Source organism: Anabrus simplex, chromosome 13, assembly GCF_040414725.1.
Source record: "Anabrus simplex isolate iqAnaSimp1 chromosome 13, ASM4041472v1, whole genome shotgun sequence".
Lineage (NCBI taxonomy): Eukaryota > Metazoa > Arthropoda > Insecta > Orthoptera > Tettigoniidae > Anabrus > Anabrus simplex.
The window spans coordinates 81,473,576-81,491,116 of NC_090277.1; the positions used below are offsets into that span (position 1 = coordinate 81,473,576).

The 17,541-nt window shown below is 38.2% G+C and overlaps 2 protein-coding genes across 2 annotated transcripts in view; one reads left to right on the plus strand and one right to left on the minus strand.

Moving 5' to 3' along the window:
- The first annotated feature begins 385 nt into the window (after positions 1-385).
- Positions 386-10,494, plus strand: LOC136884990 (U6 snRNA-associated Sm-like protein LSm5). Its single transcript, XM_067157359.2, has 3 exons — positions 386-521; positions 4,113-4,309; positions 9,630-10,494. Exons 1-3 carry the CDS (start codon positions 479-481, stop codon positions 9,660-9,662), a joined length of 273 nt encoding a protein of 90 aa, XP_067013460.1. The 5' UTR covers positions 386-478; the 3' UTR covers positions 9,663-10,494.
- The window catches only part of LOC136884989 (epoxide hydrolase 4), a 45,674-nt gene continuing 32,528 nt past the window's right edge, over positions 4,396-17,541 (minus strand). Inside the window, exon 7 of the transcript XR_010861447.2 lies at positions 4,396-5,148. The gene's annotated coding sequence lies outside the window, so the exon portion shown is untranslated. The remainder of the gene's footprint in view (positions 5,149-17,541) is intronic.

The window sequence follows — 17,541 nt, forward strand, 5'->3', positions numbered from 1 at the left end:
TAAGACCTATCTGTGTCGGTGCGACGTAAAGCAAATAACAAAAAAAAAAAGTTTTGACTTAATCAATATGGCAGCCATGGGATTTATAGTTAGCTACTACAACTTGGGTTCTTACAGGGACTATACAAGAGAAATTCGTCTCTGGTGTATATGAATTCATTGCACGTGATACATGTCACGTAATTAACTGCAAGAAGAGATCAGTCTCTCTGAATCAATTTTGCTCTGAACAAAGTTCTTGAGTGAATTGTAATTTACTTGATTCAATATCCAAGTTTAGTACATGGTGTTCAATAAAATTTTGCACAATCTTTAATCGATACCTATCGATGTCAACTCTGTAAATTTCCTCTTTTCACATATCTTCTTTGCAAGACATCGCACATTCTCTTTGACATCGCAGTATTCTTTCTTTGTGATTATTTGTGTTTTCGTTTAAAACGTGCCGGTGATTATACATGTGATCCGTTGTTGGAAGATGACGTCTGTTGCAACTAATCCTTCCACTCTTTTACCTCTTGGTAAGTGAAGAAAACATGTTTTTGTAACCAAATGTTGGCGTTGATCGGTATAACCATGGGAAGAAATGTTATATTGGCTCGGGTAAACCAGGACCGGGTATGCTGTGGTACCTTTTTTCTGTTCCAAAATATTATTGGAATATATATTTTAAATTCTTTTGCTTGTGGATGTAATTCAGTAACGTTAAGAAAGGGAACCTGTTAATAATAGAAAGTCGCTCGTTATGTTACAATCTGTCGGAAAACTGAATAGAGTGGGCTGCCACTGCTTCCCGACCACTGGATACCCATGAATGATTAATGAATGACAGATGAAATGAAGTGATATAGGAGAGTGTTGCTGGAATGAAATATGACGGGGAGAACCGGAGTACCCGCTTTGTCCAGCACAAATCTCACATGGAGTGCCCGGGATTTGAACCACGGAACCCAGGGGTGAGAGGCCGCCTGAGCCACGTAGGCTCCTTGTTTAAACAAACTCGAGATTCACGACTTCATGTCAGTCTTAAAATTGTTAATTAACAACAACTTTTTCAACAATGTCATATATAAACAAGATGGACTAGCAATTGGATTGCCAGCCTCGGGATCTTAGCCGAAATCTACAGACTTTTTAGAGCATACCATCAAAAGACTGGAAACCTTAGAACTTTGGCTTCCTAGAAGAATAGAGTCTCGTGGATTGACCATGCCACCAATGAACAAGTATTACAGAGGGCAAAATGCAAAAAAGAACTGGTAATCACCATCAAATGCAGAAAAATTGCAAACCTAGGGCATGTTTTGCATGGTAAAAAATATGCAGTTTTACATCTAATTTTGAAAGGCAAAATTGAAGGGTGTCGAGCAGTAGGCAGAAGGAGAACAACATGCCTTAAGAATATTAAAGACTGGACAGGCATAAAAAGCACTGAAGAACTGTACTGTGTTGCTGAAGACAGAAAAGCACTCTCCACATTGATCGCCAACGTCCGGGAAACTGGGCAAGGCACATAGAAGAAGAAGACGTGGAGGACACCTTAATAATCTTGGATGACCGTACTGTTGATGCGCCTACTACATCTGAACAAAATTGATCCCCACATAAAATTCAGTCTTGAGTCAGAAACCAATCATTCAATTAATTTCTTAGATTTAACAATAATCAGACTTTCTTCTCTATCATATAAGATCTATAGAAAACCCACTCAAACTGCCACTAATATAAGACAAGATTCTACACACCCACAAACACACAAATGCGCTACTTATAACAGCATGGTTGACCGCACCTTTAAGATTCCTATCTCCAAAGGCAATTTAAATAATTAACTAAACGTTATCCGCTCTATCGCCAGATTCAATGGCTTCGACAAACCCTTTATTGAACGAATAATTAATAAATTCAGACATTGCCTCAAATCAACTTTACCAAAAGATTAAGATCAGAAGTCTAGATTCAGCTGCAACAACTGTAATTGTTCTTACATAGGACAGTCTGGATGGAATTTCAAATTCAGGTATGCAAAACATGTCAATGCAATAAAACATAGATTTTCTGCGGTGGGTCAGCACATACACGACTTAAAACACAGTATTATCAGTATAGAACAGGTTATAGATATCCTGGAAACATTAAGTAAAGGCTCTTTACTTGATGTCGCCGAAAACTGTTTTATTCACCTGGATCAGTACTTCAACTCTAATCTAAATCTGAATGACATATCTGAGAAACCCTAAATACTTTTTGATTTCTTCATTACAGTTTTCGCAAACATTGAAATTGTAAATAAAAGTTTGATCTTTCGCATCATGCGCAACACTCTCTCATGTTACGCACCCCTATCACATCGCCCTCTGGAACCCCCCCCCACACACACACACAATTACCCCCCACCCCCCTTCTTCGGGACCATCTCCCCTCTGCCGCTTACCCCCGTTCACATCAAGCTCTTGATCCACGTACATTCCACCTCCCAGTTCCTACACACGCTCGAGCTTCGCAAGGTGAGTTCCATACTACACGTTATTGTTTTTCTTTTCCCCTCCAGATCTTTCTACATGTTTCTTGTATCTCTAATCAGGCCATTTTCCTTTCCTTTATGCTTCAGAATCCGCAATGGACTGAGAAATATTGGTTACATTTCCAACTAGTGACCTCCACCTGTATTGTTCTCCACCTCTTGCAACACGGAACACCACAAACTCAGTACAATCAGACTCTTCATTAATTATAGTTGCATGGCTCTCAAACGATCCACGGCACTACTTCGTAGATGGACTTATTAGATTGTCCGTCCAAGTTTTAAAGATTTTATCCACAATTAAGACCCAGCATGTATTGTGTGCTTGTCGCTATTAACAAGTCTTTCAAGGTGTTAATTACCAGAAACAAAGTTTTAACAATATACATGTTTTAATTCTCATTTAAGATCGCATAAGACTCTCAAGATTTCATCTTGTCAGCAACAGTAGACTCATGTTTTTAACTCTATCATTCTGTCTTATTTTCTCGGTCAATAGTATTAAGGTTTTATAATCTATAATTATGTATGTAACAAAAACATTTTTTGTATCACATGTTCTTTGACCCTATTTGCTAGGTTGGCTGATGATGACACTCGCCCAGTGTTGAAACCGGTCCCAAAATAAAAGTGTTGTGTTTTAACTAGAGCAACAAACTGTTTTGTATTGAAAAGATGTACATCTTAAATTTGTCTTCATCGTTGTTACTATTAGAGCATACGAGGGCTAGGGAGTCCTTCATTTTCATGTCCTTTGTGGCCCTTGGCTTTCTTTGGTGGATACTTTCATTTTTGAAGAGTCTGATCCCTTCCTTTTTTCCTCTCTCTGATTAGTGTTAAGAGGGAGTACAACTAGGCAACCATCCTTTACTTAAGACAATAATCACCACCTCCACTCTCTGACCGTTTCAGTTGTATTACGGTATGTGTATTATTTGACATTTTTCAGAAAGCAATTAGCGACACCATAAAACAATTTGAGAAAGTTCAAACCTTACATTATATATGGGTATTATCTAGGATTCTAAATGACAAAACAAAAACCCTGGCCGCCCTGAACACTCCCTTCTAGAAACCACTGTAGAATTATGCATTAGCGAATACATGACTCCAGGTAGCGCTGGAGTCATGAAGGCATACGGCCATAAAACTCTTTATGCAGTACTTCAAAATCTTACAGAAGCAAACCTAATTTTCAAAACACCTTTCTATGACGCTGGCGCTAGTGAGCCGTTGAGATACCACTGCAAGCCTCCTATGTAGGACAATGCAGTGACGGTGCACGAGGGGAAGCATGTGCCTCCACTTGTATAAACGTCTGCCTTTGGTCTACATGTCTCAACGGAGCACTAGCGCCGACATCTTGGAAAGGTGTAGCATTCCAACTAATGTGCCCACTGCTACACTGGGGCGAAACGCTGGTAATTTCATGATTGAAAAAAGCCGTAAGACTTAAAGAGCTTAAATGTTTTTATCATTTGCAATTGATGAAATTAAAATTATGGTTTCCTTCTAGGAACATTATTTTTTTGAAACCTAATTTTGTTAAATTACTTGATCTGACTAATTTGTGTTCGTTTCATTTCAGAATTGGTGGACAAATGCATCGGATCACGAATACACATCATCATGAAGAACGACAAAGAGATCGTTGGCACTCTGTTAGGGTTTGATGATTTTGTTAACATGCTTCTAGAAGATGTGACAGAGTATGAATCGACGCCAGAGGGACGGCGAATTACAAAACTAGACCAAATACTTCTAAATGGCAATAATATTACTATGGTACGGTATTTGTGTTAAATTAAAAAGAGGGAATTTACCATGCTAACCTGATTATTGTAGGTTGTTAATGCTAGTTTACATGATTACACAAACGCCACCCAAAGTTTGTAACATTATAAGGAATTGTAAATTATGCAAATCGTACTTGAAATTCCGTACAGAGGAGAGATATGTTCATGTATAGACAAGAAAAGTGTTCCACCGATCAATACGTTTTTATTGTGAATGGATTATTACACTAGTACTGGTTTCGGCCTTTCATGGCCATCATCAGCTAGTACATAACATTTATAGCCATTAGAGAAAATCACAAAGATGTTACGTTAGATCATCCGGATGTCTAATGGAAAATGGAAATAAAATATATTGCAGTATTGTTAGGTTAAAATATCTGTGATTAAAGGTGGTGGTGATGGTTACAATAAACTAAAACCTATTGAGTGTACATGGATATGAGTACATTAAACACATTAAAACATATAGGCCACAGAATAAAACACTTAAAAATTTAACACATAAAAATATAGTATATAAAACGTCTATTAAAATTTGAGTTCGTGTTGCGTAGCATTCATGTTCAATCTTCTTGTGGTTCTTGTGTTGATTTAGGTGTATAAGGTGATCATCGAGAATGATGTCCTATGGCTGATATATGTTATATTGATATGTGGCAAGAACTCTTGTCATTAAGAATTTTTGAAAACTTTTTGAGTACTGTGCAGTCCAACTATTGATGTACTTCAGTAAGTTTTTTTTTATATAAACTGCGAGACAGGGTTTCATTTTGGAGCAGTTGGTGGCGACACCTCTCTCGCCTATGCTCGTTATGTGGTTGTTATCTGTAAAGATAAGCTAATATAAGTATAGTGTGCGTATGAAGGAATGCCCGGTGTATGTATGAAAACACCTGGGCAACAGGAGATGGTCAGCGATGATAATGATGATATTGTAACAATGGAGGGACTTCATAGAGGTCTCTGGGTTTTACCGAGTTCTGATACCTGTTGATGTTTAACAAACATCAAGGCAATTGGGTTTATAATTAGAGCCCAAGAAACAATTCCTAGTTTGTTTGTTAAATTCTGCAGGGAGTGAAAATTAGACAATTCCTTCCTCGAATGAGTGGCTCTGTGTACTCTCAAAGGATCACTTCGAATTCTGAAAAATAATTTGTATGGCACTCGGTAGAAAATGGATAATTTTATATTTAGAAAAAGCTTTATTTTTTGTCATTTATTTTTTTAATTTAAATGTCTCATTTCTGTGTCCCTGTGTTTTTAGTTTTTTAATTATATAGCATTCTCTGGATGGAGGAAGCAGAATTTAAAAATAAATTCTTTATCAGAAACAAGATCTTTTGCAAAATTTATGCTTCAGTTGAAGATCACCTAATTGGTTTTCTTGTCCCACAGTAATTTTGTCCCTTAAAAAAAAAAAGTACTTTAAATCTCTTAATCCAAAATCCGAATCTTGCAACGTCGATATTTCCAAAATATCTGCCACTTACTCCGATTTATTTTCCATTGAAAATTCCAATATAAGGCATGATTACTGCTCCAAAATCAGCGACGTAGACCGTGTAGAGCTAGATGAAACGTACAGCCCCAGAATCACGAAAGAAGAAATCTCCGCCGCAACACGTCGAATTGCAGTAGATATCGCTCCTGGTCCTGACCGTGTCTTAGTACGTGTCATCAGGGACGACACGGTATGCGAAATCATAGCAATCATTGCGACTAGAATGCTTTCAACAGGCAAAATACCCCAGTGTCTAAAGAGTGCTAGAACCGTCTTGATACATAAGAAAGGCGATGTCGAATGTCTGTCAAACTGGAGACCGGTAACGATCTGTTCGGTAATTAGACGTGTTATCGAAAGGGTATTAGATCATCATTTGCGCTCCTTTGTAACTTTCAGCGAACACCAAAGAGGCTTTAACGACCAGCCAGGATGCCTTATAAATACTTCCATTCTCAGAGGACTCCTCAAGACAGCAAAGACAGATAAGCAAGATGTTACCGTGATCTTTCTAGACATATCAAAAGCCTTTGACAACATCGGACATGAGCACTTAAATCTAACACTAGCTGGCGAGCCACTTCCATCTAAACTGAAGGAACTAATCATCAATCTACAGACTGACAATACAACACAGATCGAAACCACTAAGGGTAAAACGAAGCCAATTCGCTTGTTGAGAGGACTTATGCAGGGATCACCATTATCGCCAGCATTGTATAACTTGGCCACAGATTTCATTTTTGATGAGATAACAGAAGAAAACCTACTACAAGCATATGGCAAATCAGTTTCTGCAGAATTGCCCCCTCTTAGTATTATAGGTTTCGCCGATGACACAGTTATTGTTGGCAAAAATAAGGAAGCGGCTCTTGAGTTGACACGCATCGCTATCACGTTGTTCCAGGAAATCGGTCTACAGATAAATGCCAACAAATGTGTGGGCATATGTATTGAAAAGGGGAAACTCGTGGACGGAGTGCTCGATATTCATGACAATTTTAAGGTCAGTACTGTTAAAGAAAGAGAAGAAATTCGATATCTTGGTGTCACTTTTAACGAAACACTCACCTTTGATGCAAACACTTCTTTAAAAACCTTGCACAAGAAGTTAGATGCTCTTACAGCCTCACCTTTGTTAAAGGCAGATCAAAAGTTCACTGTTTTGAACAAAGCAGTCAGTCCCACTCTCGTGTATGCTTTTCAGACCGCTGAAATTAGACAAGTACCGCTTAGCTTCCTGAAAACCGCCGACAAAATGGTAAAGAGCTCCCTAAAGGAAATTTTGCAATTACCCACGGATACACCCGATAGTTCTCTGTATTCTGATTTAAGATTCAAAGGCCTCGGACTTTTCAAAGCAACCTGGGAAGTACACCTGCAACAAATAAGCGCATGCAACGCTCTTCGCCGAGCCAGCAATAGCTACGTTTTAAAGATGCGTGATCTGACATCCGAAACGACGCATTGTCTACAGGCCCTCAACATCACAGATATTAACCGATTCTCCAATAAAGGCAGTGACCTTCCAAATCCAAGAAAAATCCACCAAGAACTAAGAATGACATAAAATCAGCTTCATGGTCCGTATCGCACTTCAATAGATTCACAATTAAGTATTTATTTTCCACCTAGTCGATACAATGATTGCTTAAGGCAATTTTTAATGGTCAAAAGTGGTACATGTTTCGTATATTATCAACATCTTCAGCCACATAACACTGTTTAGATGAAAAATGTATAAAATTGACAAAGTAATGCTTTAGAGGAAGTGTCCTTAAAATTAACATAAGATTGACAAGATTAAAACAAACAAATAACTCAAGAGAAAATATATAAATTATTTCTACAATAGAAAGCAGTCGTCAAGGAAACACTTGTACAATATTCCATAGAGAAATTGTCCTAATAAATATTCTTTTCTTAATAATTCATGAAAAAAGATCAATTTATAAATTTAAAAATATACAATTTATAAGTAATTATCGAAATGAAGAAATCCTGATATCACAGTGCGGCTCTTATTATTAATGTAGATGAAGATATAACTAATTCCTAGTTGTCAAATCTTATCAAATTGTAGTATATTTGAAAATGCTTGAGAAGGATCACGAAAAAAGAATTGGAATTTCTCCTCCTACAGATAGCCCTACAACTTATTCCTCCTCAGTTGAAGCTATAGGTGACAGCAAGGAAGTTCTTGACACACCTATATCCCCCGCTCCTCCACCTCCTCAGGTGCAAGAGCAAGGAAGAACGCATCATCAATATTACACCCGGCGCAAAACTGTGAAAGAATGACAGGAGTTACTATTCCAAAGGAAAGCAGGCTTAATAAGATTTGACAACTAGGAATTAGTTATATCTTCATCTACATTAATAATAAGAGCCGCACTGTGGTATCAGGATTTCTTCATTTCGATAATTACTTATAAATTGTATAATTTTTAATTTATAAATTGATCTTTTTTCATGAATTATTAAGAAAAGAATATTTATTAGGACAATTTCTCTATGGAATATTGTACAAGTGTTTCCTTGACGACTGCTTTCTATTGTAGAAATAATTTATATATTTTCTCTTGAGTTATTTGTTTGTTTTAATCTTGTCAATCTTATGTTAATTTTAAGGACACTTCCTCTAAAGCATTACTTTGTCAATTTTATACATTTTTCATCTAAACAGTGTTATGTGGCTGAAGATGTTGATAATATACGAAACATGTACCACTTTTGACCATTAAAAATTGCCTTAAGCAATCATTGTATCGACTAGGTGGAAAATAAATACTTAATTGTGAAGAACTAAGAAGTCGTGAAATGGCAACTTGGTGCTCTTTGCCTCAGAAGGGGATCGGTGTAGAGTTGTATAAAGAGTACACACCGGCCAATAATTGGATTAGGCATCACCAGGGACTTTCTTGTAGCAAATGGCGAGAGGCAATGAAGATGACATCGAATGTTTCTGCAGTACGAACTATCCCGGGCAGAACTCAGGACGGAAACCTCTGTCGCAGATGCGTCAGAGAGAAAGAAACACTGGCTCACGTCCTGGGTTCTTGCCCCTACGGCGAAGTACTGAGAAACTCACGTCACCACAAGATAAGATCACTGATTGCAGAAGAACTCCGTAGCAAAAACTTCCGTGTATATGAAGAAGTCCACGGTTTGTCTACGACAGGGAGCACAAGACGAATTGACATAATTGCCTTTAAAGATAACGACACGAAAGGCTTCATTATCGATCCGACTATCCGATTCGAGCACCATGTCGGCCAGTCTACTGAAGTTCATCTTGAAAAACAGAACATCTACGCGCCCACCATTCCGTTCTACAAAAATAAATACCAGCTGAATGAAGTAGAGATTATCGGCCTAATGATTGGTGCTCGTGGCACAATACCTGCCTTGTTCGTAGAATTCTGGAAAAAGTTCGACCTGCCCATCAACAGCATTGAAAGAATAGTTACCACCACCATACGTGGATCAGTACAAATCCTGAAATCTCACCTGTTCGGACCTCCATAATCTAAGAAATCCTTATTATCACTATATTTCTATATGATAAAAACTTTCTCTATCCTGATATGCTTTACTTTGTCCATTGTGGCAACCCGTAATTGCGGGAAGTCGTTGATTCGTTCAATAAATATATTGTCTAATAGAAATAAGGACATTTAAAACCTATTTCAGTTCAATTTACACTCAGGTAGTAATTACAAATTTATACTTTTCAAGTGTAAAATTAGAAGAGAAAACATTTATTGAAAACATGTATCACAAGTTTGTTTCTTCTTTTCAGCTTGTACCTGGTGGCGACATGCCAGACTCGTGAATTGAACTCTTCATTGAAAGTGGAATTGTGAAAAAGAGAAAATGGACTATATTAGACATTGGACAAGAAGTGCAATGAATGACATTCATGAAAAGTTCCCGTGCAGATGATGTTGCTAAAGGACACGTACAGTAATGGAGTTGATCCAGATGTGTTCTAATTTTTGTTTTTATTATTAGTTCAGAAGTTATAGATGTCAAATTGTTTAAGACTTAATAGCACCCCTTGCACCTGGGTATTCCCACTTTGATTTACCGTATTTACTCGCGTATTAGACCCCTTTTTTTTTCTTTTTTACAGTCAAAAAATGCGAAGGGGGGTCCAATATACGATAATGTCAAATTTCGTGCAGTGAACACATGACTTCTAGGCTATAAATTGTACACGTAAACATTCTACACTATTCTTTAATAAACTTATGAATGTATTCTGCGTTTTACTGGCTATTTTCGTTCGAAAATTTATAAATTTAAAAAGACAATGGTGAACATGACTTTTAGGCCTACATATATTTTAAATATAATCAATCACTTTTATTTACCATATTAAGCAATATTAACACAAAATAATGAAAAAGAACTTAATGGCCAGTCATTTGTCACTGTCAGTTATATTTGATAGTTCGGGAAACACGCGAGCATCGTCGTACCTACGTTACCAACGCTCAGCTGATGCAATACGACCACGGCGCACAGCCCGCATAAAATGTAGTACTGTACTCCAAAAGATAATTATTCATGAGGTAAAATAAATTCACAAAATATACACTTACTAACAACATCCGGCACTAAAATGAGAATACAAGAATAAAAGAGAGTGAGGAAATAACAAATTACGGTACTTACAGTTAAGGGAGGTTATGGTGTACTTTCTTGCCACGTGTATTTCCCGGAATAAACGAGACATGGTACACACAGAACTAGATACACTAACCAACACACAAATATCAATAAAACTACAGCTACAATAAACTATTAAACGCATAAAAAACTACGTTATTGCACTAATGCTGTGAACTACGCTATCCTAGAGAGATGAAGACTAGAAGTAATATAACAATTTAAAAAACACAAATTACTGATGAAAATGTTCAAGATCGCAAACCGCATCGGCAGCTAATAGTGCTAAAGCTAAGGAAATAGACATCTCTTAACTATAAGACAGACATATCACACGATTTTGGTGTGAGCTTGAATCGGGCGGGTCGGACGGACGAACCTTGAGCTCTCTCAGTGTAGAAAGCTGCGGTGAGTGGAGAGTTTCACTTCCGCCTCTCTTCCTGCAGAGAGGCCAACCAGCCGGCAATGGAACCAACAGTAACAAAGTTCGTCATATTGACATATATAAGGTTAAGAATTCAAAGCATATTTTCATAAACCGCCATTTGCGTCACAAGTACTGATTATATCAGCTTTTACGGGACATTTTAAGTCTCAATTCATTCACTGATGGCCGATTGCGAGTCTACGGAGGAATACTCGCCACCGTATTTTCTGACATGTTGGCAATTTTCCAAGACACAGACACACGTACTGTGATAGTCTGTAGTTGGAAAGTCGAGAATAAAAAAGTAGTAGGCCTATTTCTCCGTTTACGCTAATCCACCTACGAACTCGGACATTATTCTGTGTTGCTTGTACCGTACTGCTGTAGTGGCTGTCGCAGATAAAGCTGTCAGCTCCGACTGTGCCGATCTGGCAAAAGGCAGCTGAGGGCTCAAGAAAATGTGCGCAAACTTGTACACACATTTGTACGACGTCATCAGAGCTGCAGTACAGCTTGTAGTACCCGCTACGAAGTGGAATCGTTTATTGGTCTCAGCTGAATTTCGTTACGGGGTCTAATATGCGAGATTTATTTTTTTCCATTCTCTTGGTCTCAAAAAGCCGGGGGGGTCTAATAGGCGAGGGGGTCTAATACACGAGTAAATACGGTATTTTTCTGTTTGTTTCTTTGTGATTAAAAATTCCTTAACCAAGAGAAGATTATGCGAGTTGTCAAAGCACCTAGGTAGCAGGTGCCACTCTAGGCTTGCTGTCATGCCTCAGTGTCCTAGGCATATGTACAATAAACCACCATTGTTGGTAAATTAAATAAAGCTTAAGAGTTGTGAAGCAGTGGTGATTAATCCTTTCACTGCTAGATTTTTTATGTATAGCCTACATACTCTCTCTTTGTGCTGTTTATTTTCCAAGAATATGTGATTGTTAAAAAAAATAGCTTTACTAGTTATTTAACCTTTTCTCTGCCGAGTTTTGATGACCAGACAAGCCCTCTGAGCCGGTTTTTTTTTTTTTTAAGGAAGTAACACTTTTACAGATACATATTTACTGATAATATTAATGGAATGCATATCGTCCCCTTAGCCCCGCAACCCAATACGGGGTCAGGGATGAAGTGAGATTATATTTTTATGGCCGGATGCCCTTCCTGATGCAAACCTCAGTTGAGAAGATAATGAATGAATGAAACTGGGTAAGGAAGTGGAAGGAATTGGCTGTGGTTTATGAATAGGAACTGTCCCGACATTTGCTTGGGAGTGCAAGAAGTGACAACACCAGGAGAAAAAGACATCCTCCGGACAGCTGGCGGTGAGGTTCGAACCCACTCGCCTGCCGAGTGCAGAGCTTGTCTCCATAGCCGTACGGTATCATGTTAATACGCGCGGCTACTCCGCTCGGTGATAATATTACTGAAATATAATATAAAATTGTTGATCCAAGAACTGGTATTATCAAAATCATTTACATTTGGGGAAAAAATAATTCATCTGAGGAAGGGGTCAAAATTCCGCATGAGATTCATCGTTACTACTTTGTCTTGCACTTTCTTGTAGTTCAGTATCGCCACATAGATATTCTCCATCTTCATTATTGAAATATAGCTCTCCAGATTCACTATTTATGAGTAAACATTCAATTTCTTCGTCAACAAGAGATGGGTGTATACTTCAAGACGCCATGATGGCTACACGTTAGCAGAAAAGATGTTCCACTAGAATGAAGCTGCAATAACACCACATTGCTTTCAAAACACGCAAAATGGAGTGGTATATCTGCCGTACAGAACTTCTTTGAGCATTTCCACGGAATCTCAAAGCATGACACTATATCGCGTTCATTTGTGAGATCGGTGAAGTACACACTGCACCAAAACGTATATATAGGGGTTTGGCAGTGAATGGGTTAACTGATGTTTTAAGATAATAAATTGAAATTAACCATAAATGTACAGTGATAATGTTCAAATTCTAAAAATGGACATTACTGTGGTATTTTTTAAGTAAGGTACAACACAATCCTTCATGTATATGTAATGTACATGATACATGTAATGTTTTCTCAGCTTGTCATGAACATTGCAAGTGCAAACAACACATACATTTTTGTTCGTATTATCACTCCACTTCTGAGGTCTACTATTTGTAGAAATTGGGTAATCTGTCAAGACCTTTTTGTAATATTCATTGGGAGCCTCCACAATAACCAGAACCAGTGCAGAACTGAACAAACACAGAAATAAATCTATTTTCAGAGAATCATCACGAAATATCCTGTCTACAACACCTCAGTTACATGAACAGGAAGTATTGGAGTAAACTGACCAGCAATCCAAGAAAATTATGATGACTTATTTATTTATTACAAGTAATAAATTTAATCTTGATCAATGGTGGAGTTATTATATATAACAAATTCCAACTTGTACATTTGGGAAGTTCCACCTTTCCATCACTTTAAAATCTTACAATTTTTCTTTGATTAAAATAGGATTAATTTATTTTAAAATTAGTCAGTACGCGTTTCGTTTTCCATAGAAAACATCTTAAGCCGTGATCTTGAATGACAGTTAAAATATACACAAAAACACAAGTTACATAATTAAAACGCAATATTAAAAACAACTTGTCCTTAACTAAATAAATTAAAAAAAGGGTCTAAAGAGTCTTCGGTTTTCTCTTCATTGTCACTATTCGACACCTCTTGATGTAAAAGATGTGTTATTCATAAATGCCACTTAAAAACTATCCTAAGATAAAGGGATCTTAAAATTTCTTAACACATTGCAGACCGGGTGCCCTTCACCCCATGCACAGTCCTGTTCCCGGCCACTTTCTTAACTAACTCCAAACTGGAGTGCATGCATTCAAATAAACCGTCAGAATTTCACTAACCTTTGAAGGACTACTGTGTATATTTCTGGAGGCCTTCCTGAATAGTTGTTGAAATTCACGTAGGTAAGTATTTGTTTAAATGTATTTTGGCTCATAGTTTTCGGAAATATGGCTGTTTCTATTAGGAGATCGGTTGACCAGTAATCTTTCAGACACGATTCCTTCACCTGCCCTATCAATATACACAAAGCAATTTTTGAAATTTCCCTGCTAGTGACATTAGTCCACTTAGTGTTTTAGGGGACACTTCATGAGAATGTGAATTCTTCTCAGCTATATACTGCAAAAAATCATCACTAAACATAAGTCCCGTTACTTGTCCTATATTTCCAGGTTCATTAGGCAGGAGCACCTTCAAAATCTTCTACCCTAGGTTCACTGTTGTCCATAACCCAGTTGTCAGAAAACACTACATTATTTACAATATTTAGAATATTTACACCTGTAACACAATTATCACACTTGTTTTGCGCCACGCAAATTCCACACCTTGAAGATAAGGCTATCGTCATCACTCGAAACATTTCCGTTAGAAGATATTTCATCATCGAACTTTAAATATTCAGCATCACTTGGACATTCGGAGCCTGTATCAGCACATAATTCACAAATAATTTCATCCCTGTCTAAATACATGTGATCCCTTTGTAAACATGTTGTCAGGAAATGCAAAGAAAATCTATGATATGAAGAATAATCAAAAATAAATGCGACTATCGATTGTGTGGAACCATACATAACAGAGTTCTGTTACCCTTGACTTCCAAGTAGTTCTGGTATATCTCAAAAGATAGCCCTAAACTTCAGTCTGCTGCTAACACGAGATAACTCAGGACCGGTCCGCAACGCTCGGCCAGGCAAACACGAGTTTTCTCGGGACCGGTCCACAGTGTGTTAATGAATAAATAAAACGGTAGTGAACAGCTATGCAAGTTTTTGTACCACTCAATATTTGATTTGAATGGAAAAGTGGAATTTTCTTGTCAGATGGAAAGCAACTCTCTGTGATGTGGTTACATCTAAATCGCCTGACACCCCTCACACCAGGTCTCCTACTGCGCTCAAAGTGCAGTGTTGTATCTAATTTATTTCCATTTCACTGGTGAAGATCAATTATTTTCGCCTTCGTCATACCCACTGATGTATAAGCAAGTTTTTTGTAAAAATAAATCCTCACTGATGTCATTGTCCAGAAAGTCATTATCCACTAAAAGTTGTTCATTTTCGTCACTGCCAAGGCATCTCCTTGGCAGTGCAGCCATTTTTGTTCTTGGTGCACTTCTCAATGATATATTTCTTATGTGAGCAAGGATTTTCAAGACTTATATTCATCAAAGATAAATACGGTAAGGCTGTGTCTGGAGACTGACCTAAGGCAAAATTTGGGCTGATTTAAATAAAATAGTTTCATTGATACAGGGTCAATTATCCTATTGGTCATTATTATTATTAGTCTTTGTTGCACCCCCTGTCGGAAGGGAACACAGATGAAAAATACACCGACTGTATCCCCTGCTTGTCGTAAGGGGTGACCAAGGGATGATGATATTAGAACCATGAGACTACTTGTGATTAGTACCATTACGTGAGGAACACCATGGGTCAACGTGACTTGCGATGAGGAACACCATAAATCTATGTTACCTTTTGTGAGGAACACCACAAATCTGGGCATTGCCTGTGGATATTACCATCGTGTGTATCCCACCGAGGCAGGGAGGCGGGCACTCGGCTGCGTGGAGAATAGGTGCCGCGCGTTGTGCTGGAATGTGTTTGTTCCTCTGCATTCAGAATGAGTCTGCATTACCTATGAGTAGTACCACTGTGTGAGGAACACTACAGATTCGACTGTTGCCCGTGATTAGTACCACTGTGTGTCCGGCTCTATGGCTAAATGGTTAGCGTGCTGGCGTTTGGTCACAGGGGTTCCGGGTTCGATTCCCGGCAGGGTCGGGAATTTTAACCATCATTGGTTAATTTCCCGGGCACGGGGGCTTGGTGTATGTGTTGTCTTCATCATCATTTCATCCTCATCACGACGCGCAGGTTGCCTACGGGAGTCAAATAAAAAGACCTGCACCTGGCGAGCCGAACCCTTCCTGGGATATCCTGGCACTAAAAGCCATACGACATTTCATTTAGTACCACTGTGTGAGGAACACCATGATTCTGTGTTGTATGTGGGTGGTACCATAATGTGTGGTATGCCGTGGATTTGGATTGCCTATGAGTGTCACCAAGAGTATACGTGGCCTGTGATTAGTTCCACTATGTGAGGAACACCATGGATCTGCGTTGTTTGCGAGTGGTGCCCTTATGTGACACTTACCATGGGTCTGCATTATCTGTGATCAGTACCATAATAACACATTGAGTCTACATTACCTGTGATTAATACCACTATAGGAAGAACACCCAGGTTTTGCTTTACCAGTGATTACTACTATTATGAGGGGCTGGTGACCTGGATGTTTGATCCCTTTTTATAACAAGCATCATCTCAGAAAAGGCATTGTGAATTCGATCCACTGATTGTTTTGGATGTATGGTCATTTTTTCATTGTCATTTGTTTTATATTTTAGTCGGTGGATACATTTTGAAGTTTTAATTATAGTTCAATTTCACTGCACCTCGTACCATTAGGGGCCGATGACCTAGCTGTTAGGCCCCTTTAAACAACAATCATCATCAGTCTGCGTTTCATCTATTCTGCTCACTTTTTGAAATTACAGTATATGTAACTACTTACTTAATCATTATTAACAAAGAATATAAATTCCCGGAAGGAAACCATAATTAAATTTTATTGATTGCAAATGTTAAAAACATTTAAGCTGGCATTTTCACAATTGAAAAAGCTTAAAAGAATATATAGGGTTGGTGCATAAGTTTGCAGCATTTTTCCACATGTTTATTAAACATATCAGATGCACGTAAGAGGGAAGTTAATCCTCAGTAATATATTCCCTTTCCTTATTTACAACAGTCTGCCAATGCTGGGGAACTTTTCGTTTCTGCGTCTGTACAAATCACATGGTTTTGAGTCGAAGAACTCGTCAAGTCATGTTTGGAGCCCATTTTCATCCAAAAAGGAAGTTCCTTGAAGGTTGTTCAATAGAGAGGCAGAAAAGATGAAAATCTGCGGGCGCAAGATCAGGTGAATAAGGTGGGTGCAGAATGACTTCCCGACCCCCAACTCCTGTATAGTGTTTTTTGTCTGGTTAGTAGAGTGTGGTTGGGTGTTTTCATAGAGCAGCATCACTTCACCAGTCTTGCTGCTCGTTTTTCTTTGATTGTGTCTGCAAGACATCTCAGTTGTCAGCAATTATGGTTGAACCTCAGGGAAGCAATTTGTAGTATGGTACACCATCGCTGTTCCACCAGATGCATAACATTATCTTTTGTGGATGCACGCAGGTCTTTGTACGGGGAGTTGCTTTTTTGTTTGGGCTCAACCAAGCCTTTGTTTTCCTTATGTTAGCATAAAGACATCACTTCTCGTCACCAGTAACGATACATGATAGGAATGGTCTGTGTTGTTCACAAGCCAATCGATGACGAGCAAGCAGAGATGGACATGTGGCCACGCGCTGATTTTTGTGATTTTGGCATGCGCTACCCATACATCCGATTTAACCTTGCCCATTGAATGCAAATGTTGCACAATAGTGGAATTATCATAGTTCTAGAGTACACTGAAGTGG

Excerpts from the sequence above, each read along its gene's own strand:
- LOC136884990 (XM_067157359.2), top strand. The coding sequence starts at position 479 with ATGACGTCTGTTGCAACTAATCCTTCCACTCTTTTACCTCTTG. Across the intron at positions 522-4,112 it reads TTCCACTCTTTTACCTCTTG|AATTGGTGGACAAATGCATC; the intron begins GTAAGTGAAGAA and ends GTTTCATTTCAG. Across the intron at positions 4,310-9,629 it reads ATGGCAATAATATTACTATG|CTTGTACCTGGTGGCGACAT; the intron begins GTACGGTATTTG and ends TCTTCTTTTCAG.